This window comes from Plecotus auritus (genome assembly GCF_963455305.1).
Source record: "Plecotus auritus genome assembly, chromosome: 5".
NCBI classification, from domain to species: domain Eukaryota; kingdom Metazoa; phylum Chordata; class Mammalia; order Chiroptera; family Vespertilionidae; genus Plecotus; species Plecotus auritus.
Genome location: NC_137776.1, coordinates 185003859 through 185031831, shown reverse-complemented (window position 1 = coordinate 185031831; position 27973 = coordinate 185003859). Strand labels below are relative to the sequence as shown.

At 66.7% G+C, this 27973-nt stretch overlaps 2 protein-coding genes and 1 long non-coding RNA gene across 4 annotated transcripts; 1 reads left to right on the top strand and 2 right to left on the bottom strand.

The window, feature by feature from the left end:
• Positions 1 to 606: 606 nt before the first annotated feature.
• DIPK1B (divergent protein kinase domain 1B) lies at positions 607 to 8764 on the top strand. Of its 2 annotated transcripts, none has more exons than XM_080669475.1 (5): positions 607 to 864; positions 4883 to 5017; positions 6584 to 6691; positions 6820 to 6996; positions 7557 to 8764. In XM_080669475.1, exons 1-5 carry the CDS (start codon positions 802 to 804, stop codon positions 8361 to 8363), a joined length of 1290 nt encoding a protein of 429 aa, XP_080525601.1. In that variant the 5' UTR covers positions 607 to 801; the 3' UTR covers positions 8364 to 8764. The 2 variants fall into 2 exon arrangements, with proteins under 2 accessions (XP_080525601.1, XP_080525600.1); XM_080669474.1 differs by having other exon boundaries at positions 4880 to 5017.
• Positions 8765 to 11035: 2271 nt separating this feature from the next.
• Positions 11036 to 13970, bottom strand: LOC308249203. Its single transcript, XR_013960692.1, has 4 exons — positions 13796 to 13970; positions 13106 to 13181; positions 11927 to 12001; positions 11036 to 11359 (listed from the first exon to the last, which is right to left on the bottom strand). It is a non-coding gene; the product is annotated as an uncharacterized lncRNA (long non-coding RNA).
• Positions 13971 to 24610: 10640 nt separating this feature from the next.
• Positions 24611 to 27574, bottom strand: MRPS2 (mitochondrial ribosomal protein S2). Its single transcript, XM_080668226.1, has 4 exons — positions 27485 to 27574; positions 27044 to 27178; positions 26517 to 26646; positions 24611 to 25272 (listed from the first exon to the last, which is right to left on the bottom strand). Exons 1-4 carry the CDS (start codon positions 27516 to 27518, stop codon positions 24639 to 24641), a joined length of 933 nt encoding a protein of 310 aa, XP_080524352.1. The 5' UTR covers positions 27519 to 27574; the 3' UTR covers positions 24611 to 24638.
• Positions 27575 to 27973: the final 399 nt, after the last annotated feature.

Genomic DNA, 27973 nt, shown 5'->3' with positions numbered 1-27973 from the left:
GCTGGGCCTGGGCGCCCTCCTCCTCGCCAGGGCTAGGGGCGCGCCGCGGGGGGCGTGGGCACCTCCACCCCGGACCGGCTCCCCTCTGCGGCGCCGCTCCCTCCTCTCCGTCCCCATTCCCTCCCCCGCGCCCCCGTCCCCTCCCTCTCCCGCGCGCCCCTGAGCATCCCCTCCCCCGCCCTCCTGCCCCCTCCCTCTCCCCGCGTCCCCTCCCCCGCCCTCCTGCCCCCTCCCTCTCCCCGCGTCCCCTCCCCCGCCCTCCTGCCCCCTCACTCTCCCCGCGTCCCCTCCCCCGCCCTCCTGCCCCCTCCCTCTCCCGCGCGCCCCTGAGAATCCCCTCCCCCGCCCTCCTGCCCCCTCCCTCTCCCCGCGTCCCCTCCCTCACCCTCCTGTCCCCTCCCTCTCCCCACGTCCCCTCCCCCGCCCCCCTGTCCCCTCCCTCGCCCTCCTGTCCCCTCCCTCTCCCCGCGTCCCCTCCCCCGCCCCCCTGCCCCCTCCCTCACCCTCCTGTCCCCTCCCTCTCCCCGCGTCCCCTCCCCCGCCCCCTGTCCCCTCCCTCGCCCTCCTGTCCCCCTCCCTCTCCCGCGCGCCCTTGAGCATCCCCTCCCCCGCCCCCTGCCCCCTCCCTCTCCCCCGCGTCCCCGAGCAGCGCCCCCCGCCCCCGGTCTCCACGGAGGAGCGCGCCCTCACGAGAACGCGGCGGGAGAGCGCGCGCGGCGGCGGCAGGAGCGCGGCCGTTGGGGACCGGCCCGCGGGGCTGAGGTGGAGCCGAGCCGGCCGCGCACCGCCCGGGCGCCCACCATGCGGCGGCTGCGGCGCCTGGCGCACCGGGTGCTCCTCCGCCCCTTCTCCCAGGGCCCGCAGGTAGGCGCGCCGCCCGCCTGGGTGCTGGGGCGGAGGCCGGGCGTGGGGTCCGGGCCGGGAGCGGAGTGGGAGGCGGGGGTCGGGCTCAGGACGCGGGGGAGTGGCCGCGGGAGGCCGGCCGGGCCGGGGTGGGCAGTGTTGCCGGGGCCGGCGGAGGGGCCCGCCCGTGCTGCGCGGTGCAGCCCCGCTCCTGGCGCTGGCGACGGCCCACCCCCCTGGGGCTGCGTGGACCTGCACCCCGCGGCCCAGAAACCACCCCCAACCGCTCCTGTCCTCCCAAAGACAAGGCTTGTTCTGTAGCCGAACACTCGGGGCCCAGAAATGCCCCAAGATGGACCTCCCCGACCTCCCCAGGCACCCCCAGCCAGCGGAGTTTAGGGTGTGCCTGACCCCAGGTTGACCTTGGCCAAGTCCTGTCCTCGCCAGGGCCCTCCGTCCCAGTCTGCAGGGGAGGCCCCGGCTGCCTTGGGCCCCGGCTGCGGGTGTGGAGGGGGGCTGTCACCTCTGCAGGGGGGACCGAGCCAGGCCCGTGGCAGAGCCGAGCCCTCCAGGCGCGTCTGTGAGCCATGCCTGCAGGTCAGCCCTGGCCCGAGCCTTTCGGGGTCCAGCAGGAGGCTGCCCGGGGTGGCCTCCTTGGCCCAGGGCCCGCTGTCCTTAGCTGCTCCGCTTTGGGGAGAACTGTGGGAGCCCCGGACCATGTGGGTTACATGTCTATGCCAGGTGCCCCCATGTCTGCCAGGGCCAGTGGGGAGCCAGGGGCCTGAGGCCCACCCCCCCCCACCATGCTCTGGCCCCAGCTCTGATGGAAGGGGCGGCCCAAACCCTGCAGAGTGGGTGGGGCACAGCGGCTGGAGGGGGAGGGACCCAGGGGGTCCCCCTGGTCTGAGCCCCGCTCTGCCCGCCCTCAGTGTCAGGGACACACTCCAAGCCTCCGGTTCCTGCCAGGGAAACCCCTCCTGGGTGGGTGGTGCGTGTGGGCAGCACCTGTGGGCAGTCATGGTGCTGGCCCTGTCCCCTGAGCACCCTCCACCCTCCCGTGGCTCCTGCACGGGAGTGAGGCCTGCCCCGCCCAGGGCTGCCTCGGGCAGGGCAGGAGGATGGGGTGAGGGGCTGCTCCCGGAGGAAGTGCCCACGGGAGACGAGGACCTGGGGTTCAGTCCTAGTTGGCCAGAGGGGTCAGTGCAGTGGAGGACCTGGAGGGCTGGGGTGGGGAGAGGGCTGTGCGCGGCCCTGCAGGCTCCTGCTCCTGCTCCTGCAATCGCTGTGACGCCAGGGCCCCCCTCCCCCCACACCCCCCCCCCCCGCATCCTCGGGTCCAGCCTGCCCTCCCCAGGACCCCAATGCTGAGAGCCCACCCAGGCCCCGCCCGGTGGGAAGTACACTGGCGGCCACAGCACCCCCAGCTGCCCCCCCTCTGCTTTCCTGTTTTTCCTTGTGAACAAATCCGACGGAAACAGGCACAGGGGCAGGGACCAGTGAGCCGAGGCCCAACCTCCTCACCCGCTCCAGGTCCCCCCCGCCCCTCCCCCCCGTCCCCGCTGCTCCTCAGTGGCCGCCAAGGCACCCAGGCTGCCCGCCCCCGCCGAGCCTGCGAGGCCCTCCCGCTGCAGCCCTCCTGGGAGGCCGCCGTGCCAGTGGGAGGCAGCGAGGACCTGCCTCTCCATCAAGAACCACGAACGCAGTTGTCCTGTGGGAGCTGGTGCCCCCACGTCTCAGGGCACCCCCAGCCCCCAGCTGACCAGGACCAGGACCAGGACTGACCAGGACCCAGGACCCAGGACCCAGGACCCAGGACCGACCAGGACCCAGGACTGACCAGGACCCAGGACCCAGGACTGACCAGGACCCAGGACCCAGGACTGACCAGGACCCAGGACCCAGGACTGACCAGGACCCAGGACCGACCAGGACCCAGGACCCAGGACTGACCAGGACCCAGGACCGACCAGGACCCAGGACCCAGGACTGACCAGGACCCAGGACTGACCAGGACCCAGGACCCAGAACCCAGGACCCAGGACCCAGGACCCAGGACCGACCAGGACCCAGGACCGACCAGGACCCAGGACCAGGACCGACCAGGATCCAGGACTGACCAGGACCAGGACCGACCAGGACCAGGACCGACCAGGACCAGGACCGACCAGGACCCAGGACTGACCAGGACCAGGACTGACCAGGACCAGGACTGACCAGGACCCAGGACCGACCAGGACCCAGGACTGACCAGGACCCAGGACCGACCAGGACCCAGGACTGACCAGGACCCAGGACTGACCAGGACCAGGACCGACCAGGACCAGGACCGACCAGGACCAGGACCGACCAGGACCCAGTGCTGGCAGGGGTGCCTCCTCTGAGGACGGCTGGCCTATCGATGATGCTTCTCTCTCGTGTTTCTCTCTCTATCCTTCTCCCTTCCTCTCTCTAAAAATCAATGGAAACATATTTTTTAAAAAAAAAGGAAAGAAAAACGTCATCAATAGGCTGCCCCCTGCACGCCCCCTACTGGGGATCGAGCCCACAACCCAGGCTGTGCCCCGATCAGGAATCGAACCAGTGACCTGGTTCACGGGTCAACGCCCAGCCACGGAGCCACAGGGCTGAGCTGTGCCTGGCTTCCTTCACGGGGCATCAGGGCTGCGCGGTCCAGCCGCGATGTGGCAGCGTCAGGTCCCCTGCGTTCTTTTTTTTCTTTTTAATATATTTTTATTGAGGGAGAAACCCAGATGGCGGCATAGGTAAACACCTAAACTGCTGCCTCGCACAACAATTTCAAAACTACAACTAAAAGACAGAACGGACACCATCCAGAACCACAGGAAAGCTGGCTGAGTGGAAATATTTTTATTGATTCTTCACAGAGAGGAAGGGAGAGGGACAGAGAGTTAGAAACATCGATGAGAGAGAAACATCGATCAGCTGCCTCCTGCACACCTCCTACTGGGGATGTGCCCGCAACCAAGGTACATGCCCCTGATCGGAATCGAACCTGGGACCCTTGAGTCCGCAGGCCGGCGCTCTATCCACTGAGCAACACCGGCCAGGGCTGGTCCCCTGCGTTCTGAGGCGAGCGATACCCCCCTGCCTGGAGAGGTCCCGTGGAGTCTGTCGGGTCTCCGGTCAGTGGCGCTGGTTGCGCCCCAGTTTGGCTGTTGGGAAGACGCTGCTGTGAACGTGGGTGTGTGAGACCGTGTCTCCAAGGCTCGGGGCCCACTGTGCGGCCGGGGCCCTGCCCTCTGCCCCAGCGGCCTCCAAGGCCCGGGCTCCCTGCTGGCCCGGGTCCAGCGGGAACTCTCCCCCCGTTGGCGGCCAGCGTGCCTGCCTGGCGTTCTCCAGCCCGCCCTCGTCAGAGGTTCCTAGGAAATGAGGGCAAGACAGAAGGGAAATGTGTGAAAAAGATCTTTACTCGGCAAAATGAAGAGCTGACTCCCCTGTGTCCCCCATTTTGAAACTGATTTTTTACCTGCCCGTGTATTTATTTAAAAAATGTTTTTATTGCCTGGCCGTGGTGGCTCAGCGGCTGGACGTCGACCTGTGAACCTGGAGGTCAGAGTTCGATGCCCGGTCAGGGCACAGGCCCGGGGTGCGGGCTTGATTCCCATTAGGGGGCGTGCAGGAGGCAGCCAATCAGTGATTCTCATCATTGTTGTTTCGATCTGTCCCTCTCCCTTCCTGCCTCCTACACACCCCCTACTGGGGATCAGGCCCGCACCCCAGGCATGTGCCCTGACCGGGCATCGAACCGTGACCTCCAGGTTCACAGATCGACGTTCAACCACTGAGCCACGCTGGCTGGGCTGCCCATGTATTTACAGTGAAAGTCTGGGCACCTGCCCGCACCTCCACGTGGGTGAAGTGAGGGGGTATGAAGATGGGGGGAGACCCCTGAGCATCCCTGGGCCCCGCAGTTTTTGATGCTGGAGCAGGGCGGGCCCATGAGAAGGCTGGGGTCTGTGAGGGGGGGGGTGACACCCCCCAAATGTGGCGCTTCCTCCTGTGTTCCCTCCCACAGCAGGGCCGGCTCCCAGGCCTCAGGGTCAAGTACGTCTTTCTGGTCTGGCTGGGCGTCTTCGCGGGCAGCTGGCTGGCGTACGTGAACTACGCGTCCTACGCGGAACTCTGCCGCGGGCATGTGTGCCAGGCGGTCATCGTAAGTGTCCCCGTGGGCTGGGCGTGGGCTCCGCCCCTCCCCGTGCGGCCTGGGCAGGCCAGGCAGGGACCCGCCTTCCTCTGAGGCCCTGAGGTGGGTTTAGGGGGGACCCTCCGGCTGGCGGAGGAGGAGGTGGGGTGGCTGGAGGAGGGCGGGGCTGGGGAGGCCCGGCACGCACCCCGGAGAGCACGCCGGTGCCAGGATGGACAGATGGGCGAACTCCAGAGGTTTGGGAGGGAGGCTGGAGCCGGCAGATGCTGGTGACCTTGAGGGCCCAGCCGGCTCAGAGGCTCCACGGCTTGTCCAGGCCCCCTCACCGTTCCTCCCTTCCCCAGGTGGGGCCAGCAGCCCAGACGGAAGGGCTGTTTAGCAGGAACGATGGGCTGGGAGGGCAGGCAGGAAGGAGGACCTGGAACCCACCGAGGGCTGGCAAGGGGACCCGCCCAGGCGGAGTTGGGTTTTGTTACTTTAAAGATCACCCGATGTAAATAAATAGCTTTTCTGTGAGTGCTCGTTCCCCTCACTGCCCTGGACCCGGCCCCCAGCCGTCCAGACCGCCCCTGGCAGCCTGGGCCTGCCCCTGCCTCCTGCACAGAGCACTCTGGTTCAGGGTCACTGCTGCCGGAGGCCTCAGGGATCGGGCCTGGAGGACACCCCGCCCGCCGCAGCCTCCCTCCGTGGGTGCCCCGCCCGTCCGCCGCCCACGGTCCCTGGTGGCCACCCCGGGGTTTGAGGCAGAGCAGACCCCTTGGGGTGGGGCCTCCCTCCAGGTGGGGGATGGCGGGTGCGGTTTGGGTTTTTCTGTCTTCCCTCCCCAGCCGGGGCTGCCACGGCCGACGCCTCCCTCCCGCGGAGCCCAGGCCTGGTTTTGTCCCGTCCTCCCTCCTCCCTGCGTGGGTGGCTGGGTGGCGCTGGGCTCCCTTGCCTCTGCCTCCTCCGGCCCTGGCTGGCCGGGCCTGGGCTCCATGGCAACCGAGGGCACCTCAGAATCCACTCCGGGAGCTCGCTGCAGAGGGATGAGCCGGCTCGGCTCCCTCACCTCCCCTCCCGTCCAGGGCCTGCTACTCCGGAGCCGACAGGATCGCTGCTGAGAGCTCCCCCGTGCCTGTGGCTGAGGCGTGGCGGGGGTTGGAGGGGCTGCAGGGGACAGACAGTCCAGAGAGGCGCTGGGGGAGCCTGCTGCCCGGCCGGCTGGGGGCTCTAACTGGGCACCTGGACAGCGTGAGGGTGCCTGTCACTGCCGCCCAGCAGCAGCTGAGCCAGGAGAAGCCGGGCGTCTCCGGGACGGAGGGATGGTGGCGGGGACAGATGCCAGTTCTGAGAGCGCAGTGAGCTGGGCAGGCGCCCGCGTGTGGCCGGAGGCTGCCCGGCTCCCGGCGGCAGCACTGGGGCCCCTCTGAGGAGTGTGTGGCCTAGGAGCCAGGGGCCACTGGCAGACGTGATGAGGGTGTCGGCCACCACCCAGGGGTACAGCATGTAAAGGAGGGGGGGCGGGGCTCGGGTGGCCGGGGTTGGAGCCCCTGAGCCCCGTCTCCCAGGCCACTTCCCGGCGTGTCCTCCTCCTAGTGTGACCAGTACCACAAGGGCATCATCTCGGGCTCCCTGTGCCAGGACCTGTGCCAGCTGCACAAGGTGGAGTGGAGGGCCTGCCTGTCCTCTGTCCCCGGCCAGCAGGTGAGCCCAGGGGAGCCAGGCCAGGGCCGGGCCAGGAGGCCGCCCCCCGCGGGTCTGGGGGCCTGGCTCAGAGGCCCGGGTGCAGCGGGAGAGGGACTTCTACGTGGGCACCCCTGTGCCCCATCCAGGTGTACAGCGGGCTCTGGCAGGGCAAGGAGGTGACCATCAAGTGTGGCATCGAGGAGAGCCGGAGCGCCAAGGCCGGGTCGGATGCGGCGCCCCGGCGGGAGCTGGTGCTGTTCGACAAGCCCACCCGGGGCACCTCCATCAAAGAGTTCCGGGAGATGACCCTCAGCTTTCTCAAGGTCAGGCGGCTCTCGTGGGGGCTGCGTCCAGGTCATGCCCAGGGACGTGTGCACAGAGCGGGAGGCGGGCCCGGTGGGGGCCTTACGGGCTGGTCAGGCTTCTGGCTGGGCCCCAGCTCCAAGCATCAGGATTGCCCCCGAGGCAGGGAGCACCCTGCTCCCAGGGTGTCCGTAGGGAGAGCCGGGAAGCTGGGTGTGCAAGGGAGGTGGGGTCAGAGCCGATGAGAAGCGACTGGCCCCGCCCAGCAGGCTCTCACCTCCATGCCGAGGTGCCCACCCCCAGGCCCCTGAGCCCTGGTGGAGACACGGGGACACAGTCCTCAGAGCAGCTCCAAGAGAGATGCCGGTGGGTGGGTAGTCAGGGTGGGCTTCCAGGAGGCGGCAGTTGGAGGCTGGGCTCCTCGAAGCTGTTGGATGTGCTGGGTCCCGGGTGCAGGCCACCCAGCCAGCACCCGGGCACCTGAGGGCCTGGCACCCACACCAAGGCCGGCGTCCTGCCGCCTTAGCCACACCCTGGCTCTGAACCGCTGTCCCCCTTTCGTTCGGTCCCCAAACTTCAGGCAAACCTGGGAGACCTGCCCTCCCTGCCCGCGCTGGTCGGGCAGGTCCTGCTCCTGGCCGACTTCAACAAGGACAGCCGGGTGTCGCTGGCCGAGGCCAAGTCGGTGTGGGCCCTGCTGCAGCGCAACGAGTTCCTGCTGCTGCTGTCGCTGCAGGACAAGGAGCACGCGGCCCGGCTGCTGGGCTTCTGCGGGGACCTGTACGTCACCGAGGGCGTCCCGCCGGGCTCCTGGCACGGCGCGGCGCCCCTGCTGCGCCCGCTGCTGCCCCCCGCCCTGCACCACGCCCTGCAGCAGTGGCTGGGGCCCCCGTGGCCCTGGCGCGCCAAGGTGGCCATCGGCCTGCTGGAGTTCGTGGAGGAGCTGTTCCACGGCGCCTACGGGACCTTCTACATGTGCGAGACCACGCTGGCCAACGTGGGCTACACGGCCACCTACGACTTCCGGATGGCCGACCTGCAGCAGGTGGCGCCCGAGGCCGCCGTGCGCCGCTTCCTGCGTGGCCGCCGCTGCGAGCACAGCACCGACTGCACCTACGGGCGCGACTGCAGGGCGCCCTGCGACCAGCTCCTGCGGCAGTGCAAGGGCGACCTCCTGCAGCCCAACCTGGCCAAGGTGTGCGAGCTGCTGCGGGACTACCTGCTGCCCGGCGCGCCCCGCGAGCTGCGCACGGAGCTGGGCCGGCAGCTGCGCACCTGCACCACGCTCAGCGGCCTGGCCAGCCAGGTGGAGGCGCACCACTCGCTGGTGCTGAGCCACCTCAAGACGCTGCTGTGGAAGACCATCTCCAACACCAAGTACTCCTGACGGGCGCCGCCCGCCCGAGCGGGGCTCCAGCCAGGACCGCCCACCGGGGTCCTGTCCCCCCTCCCAGGGCTTCAGCCGCCCTTGCCCTGAGCCGCCGCCCTCCTCGCCTGTCACGGGACAAAGGCGAGGCTGCGGGGGCTGGGCCGGGCTGCTGTGTGCAGCCCAGTGGCTCCTGTGACCGGCGGGGTGGGGGGGGGGGGGGGGTTGGGGGGGTCCCCTCACCGTTCCTCCCTTCCCCGGGTGGGGCCAGCAGCCCAGACGGAAGGGCTGTTTAGCAGGAACGATGGGCTGGGAGGGCAGGCAGGAAGGAGGACCTGGAACCCACCGAGGGCTGGCAAGGGGACGGAGTTGGGTTTTGTTACTTTAAAGATCACCCGATGTAAATAAATAGCTTTTCTGTGAGTGCTCGTTCCCCTCACTGCCCTGGACCCGGCCCCCAGCCGTCCAGACCGCCCCTGGCAGCCTGGGCCTGCCCTTGCCTCCTGCACAGAGCACTCTGGTTCAGGGTCACTGCTGCCGGAGGCCTCGGGGGCGGCCTGAGTCTGCCTGGCCCCACTCCTAGGGCCAGCCCTGGGTAGTTATCTGGGATGAGGGGGTGACTGCCTGGCCCCACTCCTAGGGCCAGCCCTGGGTAGTTATCTGGGATGAGGGGGTGACTGCCTGGTGTAATGGAGCGCGTCCCCCGGAGATAGACCACCGAGACCAATTGGATCAAACAGGGAAAAAGTTTATTGCAGATTCGAATCTGGGCCCCGCCGTAGCTGACGCAGCAGCAGGCAAGTGCCGTGGCGAGAGCGCCGTTGAAAGGGGCAGTCCCTTATACCCCTTCCCTCTACAACTGTTGGTCTGGCATTCCGATTGGCCCCTTTAAATGACCCGCAAATTTGGGACCCCTTTGTCTTGGGCTCTTCCTAATATGGGTTGCTGGTGCAGTGAGGAAGCTCTACACCGGACCCCTCCCTATATGGGTTGGTCGTCGCAGGGACAGCTCTGTAATGCCTCTGGCATGCAGGGGAGCAGTGGTCAGGTAGAAACTATTTCCTTTGTTGAAGGGACTCAGTGCCTGTGAGGGGTGACCTTTCCAAATAGCTGTTTAAAAAATTTTTCTACTCTGACTTCAGACCCCAGGGCTTAGTCCCTTCCTGCCCTCCACACCTGGCCCCACTCCTAGGGCCAGCCCTGGGTAGTTATCTGGGATGAGGGGGTGACTGCCTGGCCCCACTCCTAGGGCCAGCCCTGGGTAGTTATCTGGGATGAGGGGTGATGGGATGCTGGAGGCGGGCCTTCCTGGTCGGTTCCTGCCCCCACCTGGATGGAGGGGCCGGCCCGGCTAACCCTCCCCCTCAGTAACTATTTATTCCACGTGGATCCCATTGGGGTGGAGTCCACCGTGTAGGGCTGGGCTCTGGGCTGAGGCTCCGCCTGCCTTAACATGTGGGGCCACTTAGGTGTGGAATTTTAAAAATATTAATATATTTTTATTGATCTCAGAGAGGGAGATAGAAACGTCAACGAGAATCATTGGTCCCCCCCCAACTGGGGATCAAGCCTGCAACCTGGGTATATGTCTGGACGGGGACGCTAGCCTTGGCCTCCTGGTTCACAGGTCGACACCAACCACTGAGCCACGCTGGCCGGGCTCGACGTGGATGTTCTCCAATGGACGATGGGAAATGTTGGTTTTCCAAGTTTTGAAAAAAAGCCAAACCTCGTACCTAGAAGTGTCCTACTATTTGAGTGACCTCTCGCGGTCCCGTGTCCGTCATCATGTTTAGGGTGAGAACACATCCCCAGTGACACAGGGACCCTCTGGCGACGCTAGGATGCTGGGGGAGCTCCTCGGAGCAGAGCAGCCAGGCCGGCACAGGGACAAGTGGGACTGCTTGACAAGTGCCCTCCTCTTCCACACGGATCAATCCGGGGCAAGGAGCAGAGAGGGTGTGCAGCCGTGGGGGCTTCTGGGAAAGACCCTCCACCACGGATGCTGCAGTGAGCCACTCCCAGACACTGCTGCGGTCAGAGGAAGGATGCTCGCCCAGCCAGGTTCCCAAGCGCAGCAGTGTCCCCACCCCCAGCGCCACCAAGGACAGTGTCCATCAGGCCAGGAAGCGGCACAGGGCTAGGCAGGAGGGGACAGGCTTTGAGGACGCCCAGAGAACCTTCTCCGGGGCAGCCCCGATGCTTTGGTGCCTTTAGTCTGGAAGGACCTGGCCTGAGGGTCAGCCTCTCAGGCCCCAACATTGCAGCGCCCTGGCCACCCAGAACCGATGAGCGGCATGGCGGCCAACTGGCCCCTCGGGACCCGCAAGGCACAGGGCGCGAAGGGGCAGCGGTCAGGGTTCTGTGAAGCCCCGCGGCCCTCCCACGACCCACCCACTGCGTGAACCCACCTCGCTAGCAAGCCTGCCTGGTGTGACACGTACTGTGAGGGCCACGTGACTGTCCCATACCCCCACCGGCGTGGACACGGGGGCAGCCTGTCCTTCACAGGCACGAGGTGACGTTTCACTTAAAAGTGGCCACGATCACATGGCCACTCAGTGGCCCTCTCCTACGGAGACCGTCACACAGGGCAGTTTAAAGAAACATGGGACGTTCCTAAAACTGCTCGAGAGAACCACCACCACTCCGGGGGGGGGGGGGGTCTCCTTCGTTCACTGGATCAGCCCGCAGTCAGTAAACAAAGGCGGTTTCCTTTATTGAAGAAGGTGGGCCCACGTGTGAACTGCAGGGTCACCCAGCACCGCGCCCCTCGTAACATGTGAACGAGCGCCATGTTCGCCAAGGCCTCCCCCAGCAGCAGCGGCGGTGGCGGCAGCAGCCACCTTCCACCCCAGGACGGCCACCTTCCACCCCAGCACTGGCACCAACGACTCCGCCGGAGAGGCTGCGGCCAGCAGCACACGTGCATCTGCTGTGATGGGAGCCAGGCAGCCTGTTCCCGTGCTCCGCTCTCCTGACCCGAGGCCGGCGGGTTGGTCCAGCAGGAGCCCCATCTGTAGAAAGAAAACCAGCCGGTTCTGAGGACCCCACAGCGCGCCCGTGCTGGACCGTCACCCTCAGCTCACCGAGCCCCTCCCCCCACTTCCTGCCATCTCCCAGAAGCACCAGGAGTGCTGTGGCAGGCAGCCCCTGCCCCCATCCGGGTCACACGGCTTTGGGGGGGGGGGGCAGGTGCTGTGAGGACTCGGCCTCCTGCCAGCAGCCAGAGCTTGCATCTCAGAAATCAGCGGCCGGGCCACTCCTGACCCAGCGACGGTCAGGTGACGAGGCCTCGCTCTCCTAAAGGACCGAGCTCCTGGGCAACCTGTCCTCAGCCAGCAGGCACTGACACCACGCAGGCAGGTGAGCAAGGCCTGTGACAGCGACAGCCTCGCCAGCAAAGGGAGCTCGGCCTCCAGAGGTCAAGGGTCATCACTGCCAGCCCCCCCAACACTGCCAGCCAACCAAGCCCTCCCTCCCCACAGGGCCACCTGCGTGCCCCCCCATGTGCGCTGCTTGGAGGGCCACACAGCTCACCTCCCACAGGGAAACACTTGAGGAAACGAGATAGAGGGTCTCACCAGACTTGAACAGGTGGTTCTCGCGTTGAGTGCGTGGCCCCGTCTTGTCCGGCTGCCACAGCACCGAGCTCTCAGCTGCAAAGGAACAAGGACAGCGGGTTACACCTGCCACCCCAGCAGGGCTACCTACAGCCCCCCTCCCTGGTGCCCTGGCTGCGACGATCATTTTTGCAATAACCATCGGCCCACTGAGGGGATCCACGTGGCGCCCGATGCTGGGAGCGAACCTCTGGCACCCCCACCCCGCCCCTCCCGCTCCATACAGTGCTCTGCTTGCCTCGGTCTCTAGTGGGCGCTCATGTACCAGGTGGATCCGACTGTCCACCCAGGGCCAGGGAGCGCCCAGCCGCCCAGGCCTATGAACCTCCAGGCAGGAGCCCCATGCGGTCAGCCCCACTGCGTTTGCCACGGCATCTGCACCCACCCCACCCACCAGCCTTGTCCAGAGGGAAAGGAAGAGCAGAGCTGAGGGTCCCGCCCGCGGTCCCCACGTGTAAGCCTGGGCACAGGTCCCACGGCCGCGCACACGGACCCCAAACGCCAGCCGGCCGCCGTGCCGGGCATGTCAGGCCACAAACCATTCTCAGTGCCCACTGTTCTGAGCACTGAGCGTAGAAATAGCCGCTTCCTCTGCGCCCTGGCGTCACAGGTGCAGCACGGCAGCCACGTCTGTGGTGCCGGCAGGTCCAGCACCCGCAGGGCAGCCACCGCCCCCCCGCCCTCCCCTCTTCTCACTGGCACCTTTCTGACCCCAGATGGGCACCCAAAGTGGAAAGCCAGGACCTGGACCGTCCATTCTGGCCCCTGGCTCAGTGTCTGAAGGGCCCTCCTTACAGATCGCTGCACCCCCTCGCTCAGACACCGGAAGCGAGTCCTCAGGACCCCAGGCCTCACTCGCTGGAGGTCCCCCTGGCCTGTGGCACCGTCTCCAAACTCCAGCAGGATTGCTGGCGCATTGGGCGCACAGCCACAGGTTTGCTTTAAGAGGCAGAGCAGCTGCCCACGAATACCCTGCAACCCTCACACCCTGTTACCCTCACACCCGCTAAGACTGAATCATCGGATGGCTAGCTGACACCACCACCCCCACGCCCGAAAAGGAAGATTTTGCTGCCATTTTTCATCCACGTGGCAGTAAGCAATGCCCAGACCTTCACCCAGCAGCCCAAGCCTACTCACCTTCCCCCCTCGGCCCTGCGCCGGCTCCTACCTCCTGCTGTCAGATGCATGCCTGCCGCGAGATCGGGGGCCAAGCCTAGGAGAACGGAGGAGCTGTTATCTGACGGGCCGGGTCGCCTGCCCACCCCAGCAGCCCAGAGCAGCGTCGAGTGTCAGGCTATCAACCATCCAGGCGCCCACGGCCAGGACGCTGGGCGTAGGCGAGCCTCTCTCCTCTCTGCCACCTCATGACTCAGGCGGGACACGGCAGCCTCACCTGCAACGCCTCTAGGGGCAGCCTCACCCCGCCCGCGCCCCGCAGGCACCCAGACCTCACACAGCAGGGGCTGCATTTGCAAGCTGCACCTGGGGACCCCCCCCTGCTCCACCGCTGACCTGTCGGCTCACCCCGGGCCCCAGGACGCCCTCCCGGAGCTCAGCCTCCAGCAGGCAAGCTCCCTGGAGAGGTGACTGAAGGTCACACGCAGTGGGAGCGGATGGAAAAGACAAGGGGGCACTCGGCCTGGGACCCGCCGGACAGCAGGTGACCCGGGCTCCAGGCCACCGCGCCAGCCACACCCACCGCCCTTCGGAAACGGCCCGGGGCGCCATCCCCCTTCCAAAGTAGGGCGCCATCCCCATTCCAAAGTAAGAACACGTGGCCCAAGGCAGAGGGCGTCCTCCGGGCCCCAGCCCGCCGCGCGGACGCACCGGGGGCGACGGCTCCATTACCGTCCCCGCCTCCTCTCCACGGGGCGCGCCGCCCGGAGGCTCCAAATCCGCGGGCAGCTCGGCGGGCGGGTGCAGCCGGAGCCACGGACCTCGGGGCCGCGCGGAGCCGCCATGGACCCAGCCGTCTCGGCCGCTCACACCGCCCGGAAAGAGCGCGAGAGAGCGAGCCGCGCCTTTTATAGCGCGTACGGCGTCCCGCGAGGTCCAAGCCGCGCCCACCCCCTTCCCGTCGCCGCAGCGCCCCCTAGCGGACCCTCCCGTTCCCGCCCCGCAGGCCGGGACACCCACCCTCCAGCCGGCGATTCGGTTCGGATAGTTGAGGTTGCAGGGCTCCGGAGGGTGCGACCCTGCAAAACGGGGTTCCGGGTGTGGACGAAAGGGGCCACATGCTGACCTGACAGCTCAGGGGAGGCCTGCATGACAGTCTTGCAGACTCAGACACCTAAAGTCACCACAAAGGATGGTCTGAAATTAAACTTTAAACGCAGTGACGGTGGGCTGTTACATCCCAGGCCGGTATCTTCCCGGACAAAGATCAACTTGGATCTTTACTGAGCCCGTTTGCCTTTTGCCTCTAAGATAACACATCTGTGAGACGTCTGGGTCACTTGTAACTCCCCTTTTTCTGGAGCCCCTGGGGCGCAACCAAATGTGCTGGGCGCCAGGACAGAGACCACAGATTCCTTCATTATCATGTTCACTGTCCCTGCACCCACCTAAGTATGTGTCCATCATTTCACTTTTTATCCAATCCCAGGGGTTTCCTCCACTTTGCTTTCTCCCACCTCCTTAATCCATCCCCAGTGGATTTCATGTCACCCACCTCTGTCCCGCCTTCGATGGCAATGTATAAATACAGATGTAACCGCCATTCTCCGGAGCATCATCTCAACTCCTTGAGGTTCTGCTTCCCGGGGGCATATGTCGACAGTTTGGCTCAAATAAACTCACAGCAATTCTTTACAGGTTTCAATGGTTTTTTACGTTAACACGGGGAACCTGCCTCCCGTGGGTGGCGGACGCGGGAGTCGGCCAGCCTGTGTGGAGCACCTGGAGCAGCGCTCGCACTCCACGGTGTCCAGCGTGGGCACTGCCCAGCCGTGCGTGATGGCCCTGAGCTGGGGCCCCTCTTGTTCGCTGCGGAAAAGAGGCGCCGAGGAGAATCCGACAGGACTCTCGGTGACAGCGAGTCTGTCCGGAGGCAGAGTGGGAGGGGAGGTGCCGGGTGCACCCAGACCTGCCTCCTGGGCCGGCCATTGGGGCCGAAGTCTGGGCAGCCACATTAGCCACCTGGCCCTGGGGATCCCCTGCGGTGCCCAGTCCCTGGGTAGGGGGTGCCCTCCCCGGGGAACTGCGGTGCAGAGACTGAAGGGACCTGACTTGTCGGGGACACACGGGCTGGCTGGTTGGGGAAAGGACTTCCTTCCCACCCGCCGGCCTGGAGGAAGCTGCGTCCCAGCGGGAGGGACCAGAGGGGAAGCTGGAGACGTTTCTAGAACTCTGCAGAGGGACCCCGGGCCCTCCCATGACTCGCCCAGGCTGTACGCTCTTGTCCTGTCCCCGCCCCGCTCCGGGCTCCCAGCAGCTGGCCATCCTGGTGACTTGGGTGCCGGTGGCCGGCTGGGTGGGAGCCTGGGGCTCCTTGCTCTCTCTCGTCCTGCTGGGACCAGAGGGCTCGGACAGAGGCGGGACACCCCCTTTTTGAGCAGCTCCCGGGCAGCACAGCGGCGTCCCCTGGCCCGTCACACCCAGGAGCTCAGCGAGGGAGGGCGGGAGGGGCACCTCGGAGCCAGGGTTCGGGTCGTTCCTGTGGGCCTCACCGCACCTTTGAACTTGGCTAATATCGCGCAGTCGACGTGCTGCCGATCCCGGCCAGGTGCCTGCGTGACCTCACCATGAGCCACACGTGTGTACCTTCCTCCACCAGCGAGGGGCCCGTGTGGAAACCAGCTGTGCCAGGGCGTGGCCCCGGGTAGGAAGGGAGCGCGCTGGCGGGGACACGCGGGTTCTCAGGTTCGGGGACCTCGGTGCGGGCGACACCATTCCGGGCTACGGCCCATCTGACTGCTTCGCCCCTCTTCCCCGGTGAGCATAGTCAAGGCCACAGTCTCCACTGAGGACATCAGAATTGGGGGGGTTTTTGCCCCAAATGAATGCTCATGTGCAGTGCCCCCAGGCGGCAGGAACATCCGCGTCCTTGTCCCGTGACCTCCGACGCGAGGAGAGGACACATCGCTAACGTGGGGGGCCGGCCCTGCCTCTAAGAGTCCATCTGTCTGGGTTCTGGGTCTTTCTGTCCCACCGGGTTTTGGGGAGAGAGGACTAGGGAGGCTGGGGAAGCAGGGGTCCCCCAGGGTCTCGGGGTCTCTCATTCCCAAAGCAACCCCCACGGGAGGGTGGAGACCTGGCCGAGGCGGGCCCGCCATCCCCGCACCCCGCTGCCCTGCCTCAGTTTCCCAACCGTCCCCCGAGGGTTGCATATGGAACAGCTTCAGCCCAGCTCAGCGCGGACACGGGCGGGGTGTGGGGGGGCCACGGTGTCCGGACAGGTCCCAGCCTCGGGCTGACGAGGGGGCACAGTCCTCCCTGGCCACGTGCAAGTCCCAGCGTGGAGGGCAGGGCCTCCCAGCACCGTGATAGCCAACAGCTGTGCTTGTCAGCTTGACCCTGTGGTCCCTACACGTGGCCCCACGTGCCTGAGACTCCGTGGTCGGCAAACCGCGGCTCGCGAGCCACATGTGGCTCTTTGGCCCCTTGAGTGTGGCTCTTCCACAAAATACCACGGCCTGGGCGAGTCTATGTTGAAGAAGTGGCGTTAGAAGAAGTTTAGGTTTAAAAAATGTGGCTCTCCAAAGAAATTTCCATCGTTGTGCTGTTGGTATTTGGCTCTGTGGACTCATGAGTTTGCCGACCACTGGGCCGCCCCTGAGAGATACAGGCTGCGGGTAAACAAAGCTTGAGCAGGTGCATGCAGTTGAGGAGGATGGAAACGCAGAGAAGGCTGTCCACATCCTGACCCGCCCTCGCGGCCTCGTGGCACCTGCTGTAAAAGAAAGACGCGGCTTGTGGTCCGTGGCGCTGGCTCTCCGTCAGGACGGCGTCCCACCCAGCCCCAGCTTCATTCTCTCGTCTGTCTTTTCTCACCCGTCACCGCCCCCCCCCAGGGTCACCGAACCTGGCTGAGCTGGTGGCACATAGGGCGCCTGGGGCTGAGGATGCCATGGCCGGGCCGGCTCGCCAAACCAGGGCTCCCCACGCGGCGGGGAGACGCAGGGGCCTCTCTCGTGGACACGGGGGGAGAGGGGGACCCAGGCGGATCCCACGGGAGACAATTAGGCGTGGCCCGCAGTTGGGCGCCCACGTGACCCCGCCTCACTGCGCACATGTGCCATCCCAACGGCGTCTCCCCCCACCCCTCTTGGCAACACAGCTACGGCGCCCCCCAAACAGGCTGGTCCCCAGTGTCCCAGTCCAGGCTACATGCTCTGTACCCCCTCATCCGCGGGGGCGTTTGGAGGGTCCTGGATCCTGGGGCCTCGTCCTGTGCACCGTGAGGTGGAGGACGGAGTGTGGGGTGACTGCTGTCCCCGGAACTCTGGGCCCTGGCGTCGCGGCTGTGCGTGTGCGAAGGCGTGTCCGCGTCTCCACGTCGCCAGGGCTGGGAGCGACTGACCTGGGAGCCCGAGGGAGCCGCCTCCTTCCCCGGTGAGCTGGCTCCATGGGGGGGGACGGGGGGCGCGTCTCTGTGCCTGGCCCATTGTCCTGGCGCCCTGCCTGCTGCATCCCGGGGACATGGCGCCGCTCGAAGACCAGCTGGACTCCGTGACCTCCGCCGTGGGCCAGGGACCCTGTGGCGAGCTGCCCTGCAGGTGAGAGCTGACCCAGGTCACCACAGGGGCACCGTGGGCCGCCACTGTTCCCGCCCCTCCCCCCGGGCACCTGTGGCAGACGCCCACCTGTGTCCCTCCTGCTGTGCTGACTGGTGGCGTGTGCACACCTGTGTCCCTCCTGTGATGACTGGTGGCGTGTGCACACCTGTGTCCCTCCTGCTGTGCTGACTGGTGGCGTGTGCACACCTGTGTCCCTCCTGCTGTGCTGACTGGTGGCGTGTGCACACCTGTGTCCCTCCTGCTGTGATGACTGGTGGCGTGTGCATACCTGTGTCCCTGCTGTGATGACTGGTGGTGTGTGCACAGCTGTGTCCCTCCTGCTGTGATGACCTGGTGGCGTGTGCACACCTGTGTCCCTCCTGCTGTGCTGACTGGTGGCGTGTGCACACCTGTGTCCCTCCTGCTGTGATGACTGGTGGCGTGTGCACAGCTGTGTCCCTCCTGTGATGACTGGTGGCGTGTGCACACCTGTGTCCCTGCTGTGATGACTGGTGGCGTGTGCACAGCTGTGTCCCTCCTGTGATGACTGGTGGCATGTGCACACCTGTGTCCCTGCTGTGCTGACTGGTGGCGTGTGCACACCTGTGTCCCTTCTGCTGTGATGACTGGTGGCGTGTGCACACCTGTGTCCCTGCTGTGATGACTGGTGGCGTGTGCACACCTGTGTCCCTGCTGTGATGACTGGTGGCGTGTGCACACCTGTGTCCCTGCTGTGATGACTGGTGGCGTGTGCACACCTGTGTCCCTGCTGTGATGACTGGTGGCGTGTGCACACCTGTGTCCCTCCTGCTGTGATGACTGGTGGCGTGTGCACACCTGTGTCCCTGCTGTGATGACTGGTGGCGTGTGCACACCTGTGTCCCTGCTGTGATGACTGGTGGCGTGTGCACACCTGTGTCCCTCCTGCTGTGATGACTGGTGGCGTGTGCACACCTGTGTCCCTGCTGTGATGACTGGTGGCGTGTGCACAGCTGTGTCCCTCCTGTGATGACTGGTGGCGTGTGCACACCTGTGTCCCTGCTGTGATGACTGGTGGCGTGTGCACACCTGTGTCCCTGCTGTGATGACTGGTGGCGTGTGCACACCTGTGTCCCTGCTGTGATGACTGGTGGCGTGTGCACACCTGTGTCCCTTCTGCTGTGATGACTGGTGGCGTGTGCACACCTGTGTCCCTTCTGCTGTGATGACCTGGTTGGGGGCGCACACCTGTAGTTCGTTGCAAGCTCCTCCCCAGCCCCAGGGGACAGGGGGTTCGGAGGCCGCTTTCTGTCCTGCAGTTCGGTGGGTCGGCGGGTAAGAGGGCTTTGAGGGGTCAGGGCTGGTGCAGGAGGCACCTGACTGATGTTTCTCTCTCTTCCCTCTCCCTAAAAATCGATGGAAAAATATACCCCAGTGAGGATTAGCTAAAGCAATGGTCGGCAAACCGCGGCTCTGTGGACTGAGTTGGCCGACCGCTGGGCTAGACTAAATGTTACCGTGTAGCTGGAAGCTGTGAGGATTAGGCAATTGTGGCATACTGTGTGCAAAGAAGTAGAGGGTAGCATATGACAGTGGTCGGCAAACTCAGTCCACAGAGCGGCAAACCACGGCTCGTGAGCCGCATGTGGCTCGCGAGCCGCGGTTTGATGACCACTGAACTAAAGAAACGAAACACCGCATGGAAACCCCATGTGGAAAGTCGGTACCCGTCGCTTTGCCTGAGGGTCACTCGTGGGGCACGGGGCACTTCCCGCTGAGCGTGTCGTATCGGGGTGACCAGCCCGTTTTGGGCGGGGGAGGGGTCTCTCGGGCTCCGGTGGAAAGGGCCCGGGATCACAGGCCGGAGGAGCTCCGACAGCTGCTGGCCTGCAGGCGCACATGCGTCCCCAGCTGTGGCGGGGGGTGCCCGCATTTCCCCTTACGCTGGGGAATGTGGGAGCCCATCACGGAGCAGCGCCCCCGGCCCCTGCGCGCCCACTGCCACGTGCATCCTCCTCGTCACCACGGCGCCGCGGGACCTCGCACACGGTCCTCGGTCTCTCGGGAGGACGTGCTCCTGGGGGGGCCTGACTGGTGCCCCGCGAGCCACCTCAGAGGCCGTTCAGTCCCAGTCCCGTTTGTTACTCTGGGTAATCACGCCAGAGGGCATTTCCCATTGGGATTTAGAGAGAGTGGAAGGGCGGAGGGAGAGACACACAGAGAGAAACATCCATTGGTTGCCTCCCGAACAGGCTGGTCACAGCTGGGGATGGAGTCTGCAACCCGGGCCTGTGCCCTTGACCGGGAACCGAACCTGCGTCCTTCAGTCTGCAGTCTGCGGGCCCACACTCTGTCCACCGAGCCAAACTGGCTAGGGCTCAAATCCTATTTTTTAAAAATATATTTTATTGGTTTTTTACAGAGAGGAAGGGAGAGGGATAGAGAGTTAGAAACATCGATGAGAGAGAAGCATCGATCAGCTGCCTCCTGCACACCTCCTACTGGGGATGTGCCCGCAACCAAGATACATGCCCTTGACCGGAATCGAACCTGGGACCTTTCAGTCCGCAGGCCGATGCTCTATCCACCGAGCCAAACTGGCTGGGGCTCAAATCCTATTTTTTTAAAAATATGTTCTTATTGATTTTTATAGAGAGGGGAGGGAGAGGGACAGAGAGGGAGAAACATCGATGGGAGAGAAACATCATTGACCAGCTGCCTCCTACACGCCCCATTCTGGGGATCGAGCCCACAACCCGGGCCTGTGCCCAGACTGGGAATCGAACCCTGACCTCTGGCTCACAGGTCGACTACACCACGCCGGCCGGGCCAGACGGGACATCCTCGGCAGGCCTCCCTGCTACGGAGCCGCGTTCTGTGAGCACTGGGGGGGTTATTTGCTGAGGCCTCGTGCACCCGCTTTTCTGTGGCCGGAGGCGGGTGCTGACCGTGTGGCCGGCTGGCCTCTCGAGGGAGCTTTCTGTCCTGCGGTTTGGCGGGTACAGGTAAGAGGGCTTTGAGGGGTCGTTCGTGTGTCCCGTCGGGCAGGGTCAACCCAGGCTTTGCCCAGAGCCCTTGGGCAGTGCCCACGGGGCCCAGTGTGCTGTGCCCGCGCTGGGTGGGCGGCCGTGGCGCCGGGGACCCTCTGGCTCCGCGTTTCCGAGGCCCATAGGTCCCGGCGATGCTGCAGGGGCAGGGACTTAGTGTCAGAGCGTGTTCGCCAGGGGCCTCCGGAGGAATGACTGGCGGGATACACGTGTGTGTGTGTGTGTGTGTACATGCATGTAAAGCAGAGAGCGCAGAGATGGATTTCAACCTGTTGGCTCCTGTGATCCCTGGGCCGGCACGTCCACAACCAGCAGCCAGGGGAGTGCGGGCAGGGGTCTCCAGCAGGTGCTCGCCTCCGCTGGCCCTGGTCCCCTCTCCGCCTGAGCTGGCGAGGCCCGCCACGCTGCCCACACCTGCAGACTCATTCCCGCCACACGCCGATGGCAGCCAGCCCGGCGAAACCATCCCGTGTCACCACACGTGTCCTTGAGCCACATTTAATGTTCGGGACGCGGTGCGGCCGTCCCGTGGATGACCCAAAGCACACCCTGTCCGGAGGAGGCTGCGGCCCGGCGGCGCTCACGCCCTCTGGCGCCTGTAGCTCAGGCACTTGTGTGACCTTAGCCGTTGTTGATGCCTCTCAGGGTGTGCGCTCGGAGATGAGAAGGTCAGGGGGGAAGAAGGAAGTTCAGTCTCACACATGTGCACACACACACACACGCGTGCGCACATGGCCACAGTTTGGGAAGACGCAGGAGGGGGCCCTGGGGTGCGGCCTCGGAGGGCAGGGCTGGCCCGGGTTTGGAAAGGCGGCCGCGGCGGGCGGTGAACGCTTGTCCTCTCGCAGCGCCAGCACCCGCTCGGCCACAGCTCCGCTAGCAGTGCCCTCGGGGCCAGATCCAGCACCAGGTTTGGAGTTGGCGCCATCTCTGGCCCAAGCCCAACAGCTAGACGTAGTGCCAGCAGCAGGGTTGGCACCAACTCCAGGGCCAGGTCCTGAGCCGGACACGCCCGCACCACCAGCTGGAACACAGCAGCAGCTCCAGGACCGGCTCCAGCCCCGACTGCAGAGACGGCCCGGCTCCAGGCAGCACCGGCTCCAGCGTCTGAATCAGACCCAGCCGCATCCCAGGGTCTCCGACAACGACAAGGGCAGGAAGGGCGGGAGCTGCTTCAGCACCACCCAGGCGCTCGCAGTCAGCCGGGAGCCAGTGTCAGCACGGAGCTCGCCTGAGCACCAGCCCCGGGGCCAGAGGAGGCGAGAGGGCCACTCCAGAGCGAGGGCCACTCCAGAGCGAGCGCCACTCCAAAGCGAGGGCCACTCCAGAGCGAGGGCCACTCCAGAGTGAGGGCCACTCCAAAGCGAGGGCCACTCCAGAGCGAGCGCCACGGGCAGCCCACAGCCACCAGCTCCCGCACCAGCACAAGCGCTGGGGAGGTTTCCGGAGCCCCCACTCCGGGGTCAGAGCCCGTCACGGCCCCAGCGTCAGAACCTCCGCTGGAGCCCGCGCCGGCTCCACAGCCAGGTCCCTCACGGGTCCTGGCACCAGCTGCCCAGCAGCCCCAGTGTGTGGGATGAATGGACTCCCACTGGCACCTCACAGCTATCCAAGTGGGCCTGGGCCCCCCGGCCTGCCCCCAGGGCCCTGCGCTGGCACTCGGGGAGGGGACCCCCAGATCGAAGCCGGAACCTCTACGCAAGTGGGAACTGCTTCACCCCAGGGCACAGGGCGACGAGAGCTGCTTGGGGCGGCCAAGTCGGAACCAGCACAGCCCTGGCAGCACCCCCCTCACGACAGCCCTGGGAGGTGGTCCTCTAGCGCCACCTTCACATGAGCAACCGAGGCTCAGAGAGGGCAAGCGGCATTCCCAAGTCACACAGCAGCGCCCGTGCTGCGGGGGTCCCGGACCTGCTGGGTGGTGGCGACAGCTACGTGGGCGACAGGAAGACGGTGACAGAGGAGAGGTTGCTGCTCTCAAAGGCGGCACCGGGTACCCTGCCAGCTCCCTGACGGGTCCGCACTGCCCGTCCCCCTGGCGGGCTCACCGGGCAGGGGCTCCTGGTCGCAGGGACCGCTTGGGGAGGGACAGCTGGTGTCGGAAGGGCGCAGAGCCACTGGTGTCCGCGTCTGGAAGGGCGAGGGGCCGTGAAGACTCACCGACGTGAAAAGGAGTCTGGCCTTGCCCAAGGCTGCGGCCCGGTGGCGGGGATGGAGGGAGGAGGGTCCCCGTCTCCATGGTGGGGACCGTGGCCACTCGGGTGGCAAAGCCCTGGGCCGGACCTGGGTGAGGCTGTCCAGGCTCACTGGGGGGGCCGGGCTCCTGCCCTCGCCCACTGTGGCCCCCAATGCCCAGCCCAGCGCTCGGGCCCTTGCTCTGGTGGCTCCGGTCCCCCTGCACCCAGCCAGTCAGGTCTAGGGGGCATGCCAGGCGCCGTGCAGCAGGAGAGGGATTGGGGGGGCAGGCCGGCCTCTCCTGGGCTCTCTTGGGGTTCATCTCCAGGGTGGCACACTTGGAGATCCCCTCTTGCTGGGCTCAATGCCCCCTTTTGCCTGAGCCCCTGGGGGGCCCCCCCGAAGCGGCTGCTGATGGCGAGGCCCTGGCCGGCCGCGGCTCTGCCCTGCGCCTTCCCCCTCGCCCTCACTCAGCCCTCGCCACCCCGGCTCAGGGGCACCCATCCGGTCTCCCACCTGGAACCCACGCAAACTCCTGTACCCGGTGGCCTTCAGGGGACACAGGACGGCAGGGGCCAGGCGGGCCCTCCCCGTGGTCCCCACAGGGTGTGGAGCGGGGTCCTTGGCGTTGACCCCCCCCATGCTGCTCCCGCCACCAGCCCTTTGGTCAGCCCACACCTTCCTTCCGGGTCTCTGACGTCTTGCCCAGGCTGGGCGAGTCCGGAGCTGGTGGACACTCTCCCTAAGGGTGGCCAACCCTCTGCCCCTCCGTCGGGGTCGGGGACTCTTCAGCCAGCAGACCTGGTGCTCAGATGCCCAGCATCGGGTCCCCCGTCCCTCTCGGGTCCCCAGCTCAGCTCGGGGAAGCGTCACCTGCCTGCACAGCTGCGTTCATTTCCGGCTTGCTAATTAGTGACCGTCACTCCTGGCTTCCACGGCACTGGCTTCTTGCGCCTCCCCAACCACAGCCGTTCCCCGTCCCCCAGCCCTGAGGAGGTGGAGGGACACCGGGGACTCGCCTTCCTGTCCCCCATGTGCTCTGTGGGGCCCGGGCTGGCCGAGGGGGGCATGGTGCAGCTGTGGGCTACCCTGTCCCAGACCCTGCTGCTCGCTCCCCGGCAGACAGGCAGCACCTGGGGTAGGCGCTGAGCCCGAGGAGGCAGGCAGGACAGAGGGCCCCACTCAGCCCAGGGACAAGTGTGGCCAGAGGGCCCGTCCCGACCTCTGGGGAGGGGCTTGGCCTGTGGGTGTGTCAGGAGGGCCTGAGCCCAGCACGGACGTGGCCCGAGGGCAGGTGCCCATCATCCTGCCCGAGCGACACATCCATGTGCCTGCCTGTCGCCTCAAAGCCCCAGGACCCGAGGGCAGGGACCTTGGTGATCCCTGGGGTATCGGGTGGCACCTGGTAAGTGCCACACCGACGCCTGTCCACGGACCACGCTGCTGAACGCCGGGCTCCCGGCCTCGCCCTGCCGGACCCGAGCTTGTTCCGTCGGGATCCGCTGTCTGCCCGCCCAGCGGGGGACTCGCCTGCAACCTCACGTGACCAAACAGCCCAGCTGGGGTGAGAACCTCACACAAAGGACCCACCTCGGGGCGGAAGCCGATTCCGGGACAAGCGTGCTTCCCGCGGGTCCCTGCCGGCCTGGCCCTCCCCGGGCCGCGGGAGGCGCTGCCCCGACGGCCGAGCACAGCGGGCCCGCCAGGCCGGGGCGACTCGAACTCGGGACCGACCAGGCTCGGCTGCTGCTTTTATTTAGGAGGAGGGTGGGCCTGTCCCAGCGGAGGCCCCGCGTCCAGCGAGGCCCGAGTCCCCGGGAGGGAAGGGTCGGCGGGACCCTGGCCCTCGGCCCCCTCCTGGCCCTGCAGCCGGTACAGGGCCTCGACCTGCCGGCGCTTGTCCTTGGCCCGGCTGATGACGGTGTGGAACAGCCGGCAGAAGAGCTGCACCGCCGGGGGCGAGTCGTCGTTGCCGGGGACCGGGTAGGTGACGAGGCACGGGTTGCAGTTGGTGTCCACGACGCCCACGGTGGGGATGTTCATCTTGGCCGCGTCCCGCACGGCCACGTGGGGCTCGAACACGTTGTTGAGCGTGTGCAGGAAGATGATGAGGTCGGGCAGGCGGGCGCCGGGGCCCAGCAGGAGCGGTGCGTTGGTCAGCAGGCCGCCCTTGAAGTAGCGGGTGTGGGCGTACTCGCCACAGTCCCGGGCCGTGCTCTCGATGAGGTGGGAGAACTGCCGGCGGCGGCTCACAAACAGGATGATGCCCTTGCGGTAGGCCATGTGGGCCGTGAAGTTCAAGGCCAGCTGCAGGTGCGCGGCCGTCTGCTCCAGGTCGATGATGTCCTGGTCCAGGCGGCTCCCGAAGATGTAGGGCTCCATGAACCTGCGGAGACACCCCCCCACCACCGGAGGTGAGCAGGGCCCCCCCGTCCTGCAGGGCACCCCTCCCAGTGACGACACAGGAGGGAGCACCCTTCCCGGGCGTGATGGCTGGGCAAGGCCACTTCCAAGTGGCGGGCAAGTGGCTTGGCTGGGAACCTGCCCCTCGTCCCCTGGGGACCTGCCCCTCGTCCCCTGGAGACCCTAACAGCTCATCCTCCTTGGCCGCCTGGACGTTTAAACAACAGCGTGCCCTGCTCCCTGCCGCTCACGTCACAGCCACTTCTGCCATTATTGTTCTTTTTATTGATCTCAGAGAGGAAGGGAGAGAGAGAGAGAGACACCAATGATGAGAGAATCATGGATCGGCTGCCTCCTGCGCGCCCCACACTGGGGATGGAGCCTGCAACCCGGGCCTGTGCCTGACCGGGAACTGAACTGTGATCTCCTGGTTCATAGGTCATCGCTCAACCACTGAGCCACGCCGGCCGGGCGGTCATTATTGTTCTTGAGGCTTTATGACCGAGGTCCTTCTGGGGCCGGGCAGAGGGGCCAGCAGACCAAGGAGGGGCCCAGGCTGCAGTGTGAGGGGTCGGGACAGGAGCCAGCCAGGCCTGGGAGGGAGCCCCGAGGGCAGAGGGCCAGTCGGCAGGACAGATGGCACCCCTCAACACGGGACTTGCCGTCCCGCCCTCACCTCCACTTCTGCTCACGCCCACCTGGCTCTGTCCGTTCCTCTCTACACTCTGCCCAAGGCCCGCAGGCCCCGTCTCACCCTCGCCCCCGAGACTGCTCAGCAGCTCCACTGTGCAGCCCGCCCTCCTGCTCTCCCTGCCCGCCCGGCCCCCTCCTCTCGGGCCCAGAGTGCTCCCTCCCAGCACCCACGTGACAGTGCCCTGGGGTGTCACCCTTCACGGTACCCAAGCTCCTGAGGTCCCCAGGCCTCCCTGGTTCTGGGCATCCTGGTATGGGCCACCGACACTGTGCTCTGCCCCCCCTTACCCCACCTCCAACCCCAAACCCTGGACCCCAGCTCTGCCCCCCACCTCACATCCACGCTGTTCCAGCTCTCCTGCCCCAGGGAGTCAGCCCGTGGCACCCCCTTTGGATAAAAGCCGAGTCTGAGGACACCCCCGGCCTCTCCTGGGGCGCAGGGTTCCCATCTGAAGAGGAAGGGGTTGGACTCAAGCTGGCACGTGACCCTGCGCCCAGGGCCCGGGGCAGAGGGCCCCCCAGCTCCACGCCCACCTGTGCCGACAGCCGGCTTTGTGTCCCAGGTGCACGCGGGCATCAAAGAGGCTCCTCACGGAGAACAGCTCCTTGACGTTGAAGAAGTCCGAGTGCTTGAGGGGCTCGCTGAGGACCCGGTCCTGGAGGTCTGGCGGGGGACAGGGTGCTGGGTCTCGCCCTGCCGCGCCCACGGCCCGGTGGGGAGGCCGGAGCCCCGCGAGGCGCAGGGCCACAGGGTCCCCTCCGGAGGCTGGTGCCGACCATGGCTGTGCTCCGGGTCCCTCCCAGAGCCGCAGAGACCGCCCCCGAGGGAGCCGAGCCGGCCTCGCCCCGTCCTCAGGGGTGGGTGGGGGGGCACTAAGGACAGTCCAGGGCCCACCACCGAGCCCGTGGGGCTGCGGGGGATGGGCCGCCCCTTCTCCTCCCGGGACTCGGACCCTCCAGGGTTGCACAACTAAAACCAGCGGAACTCGGAGGACTCCTGGCGGCAACCGATTTCAACCCAAACTGGGGAGGCCCGCGCCCCCTCCCGGTCAGCCCCAGACCTGCATGGCCGCTGCTGCCCGGGGGGTCGCTCACGGCGGCGGCCGCGGCACTTCCCAGCGTCCTGCCGCTCGGCCGGGCTGGCCCTGGGGTCGCCGCCCGGAGGACGTGCAGCCGGAGCGGCCGGGGCCACGCACCTGCGGAGAGAGCGGGGTGCGGATTCGCGGCGCGGCCTCCCGGGCCCCTCCCACCCCAAGTCTCCACGCGGCGGCCGTGAGGGCGGGGGCGGGGGTCCCCGGGAAGCGAGCGGGGGGGGGGGCGGGTGTCTCCGGTAAGCGAGGACGCGGGGCGGCGGTCCATGGGAGGCGGGCGGCGGACGAGGGCCCCCGGGAGGCGAGCAGGCGGGCGGGGGTCCTGGGGAGGCGATCCCGCAGGGCGGAGCGGGGCCAGGGCTCCTGGGAGGGGGCCGTGCAGGTGGGGGCGGGGGTCCCGGGCGCGCTCACCCGCGCTCAGCAGCCGGGGCAAGGCGGGCGCCATGGTGCGGAGGAGGCGAGCGCGGTGCCAGAGCGGCCTCCTCTTCCGCCGCGGCCCGCGCGCCCGCCGCCCCGCCGCCTGCAGGCCCGGAGGGGCCACTGCACCTCCGCGCCGCGCTCCCCAGGCGTCCCCGCCTCCTTCCGAGTGCGCGTCCCCTCGCGCCATCCGCTTTCCCCGGGACCCGCCGGCGCCTGGGGCGGCTCTGCGCGCGCGCCCCCTGCACGTGCCCGCCGGGCCAGGGGACTGTCAGGTCCGGGAGGTCTCACCAGCCTCTTCCCCCACAACCGCTTTAGTTCTTAAATACCACTTGGTTCTGGAGGGTTCCACAATGTCAGGCAGATCTGGAGCCGAAATGTAGGCTCCGGGCACTGTGGGGCACGACCTCGCGGGGTCCGGGAGCGCCCCCGTGCGCGGGGAGCGTGGGCCCCTGCGGGCAGAGGGCCTGGCGGAGCTGGAAC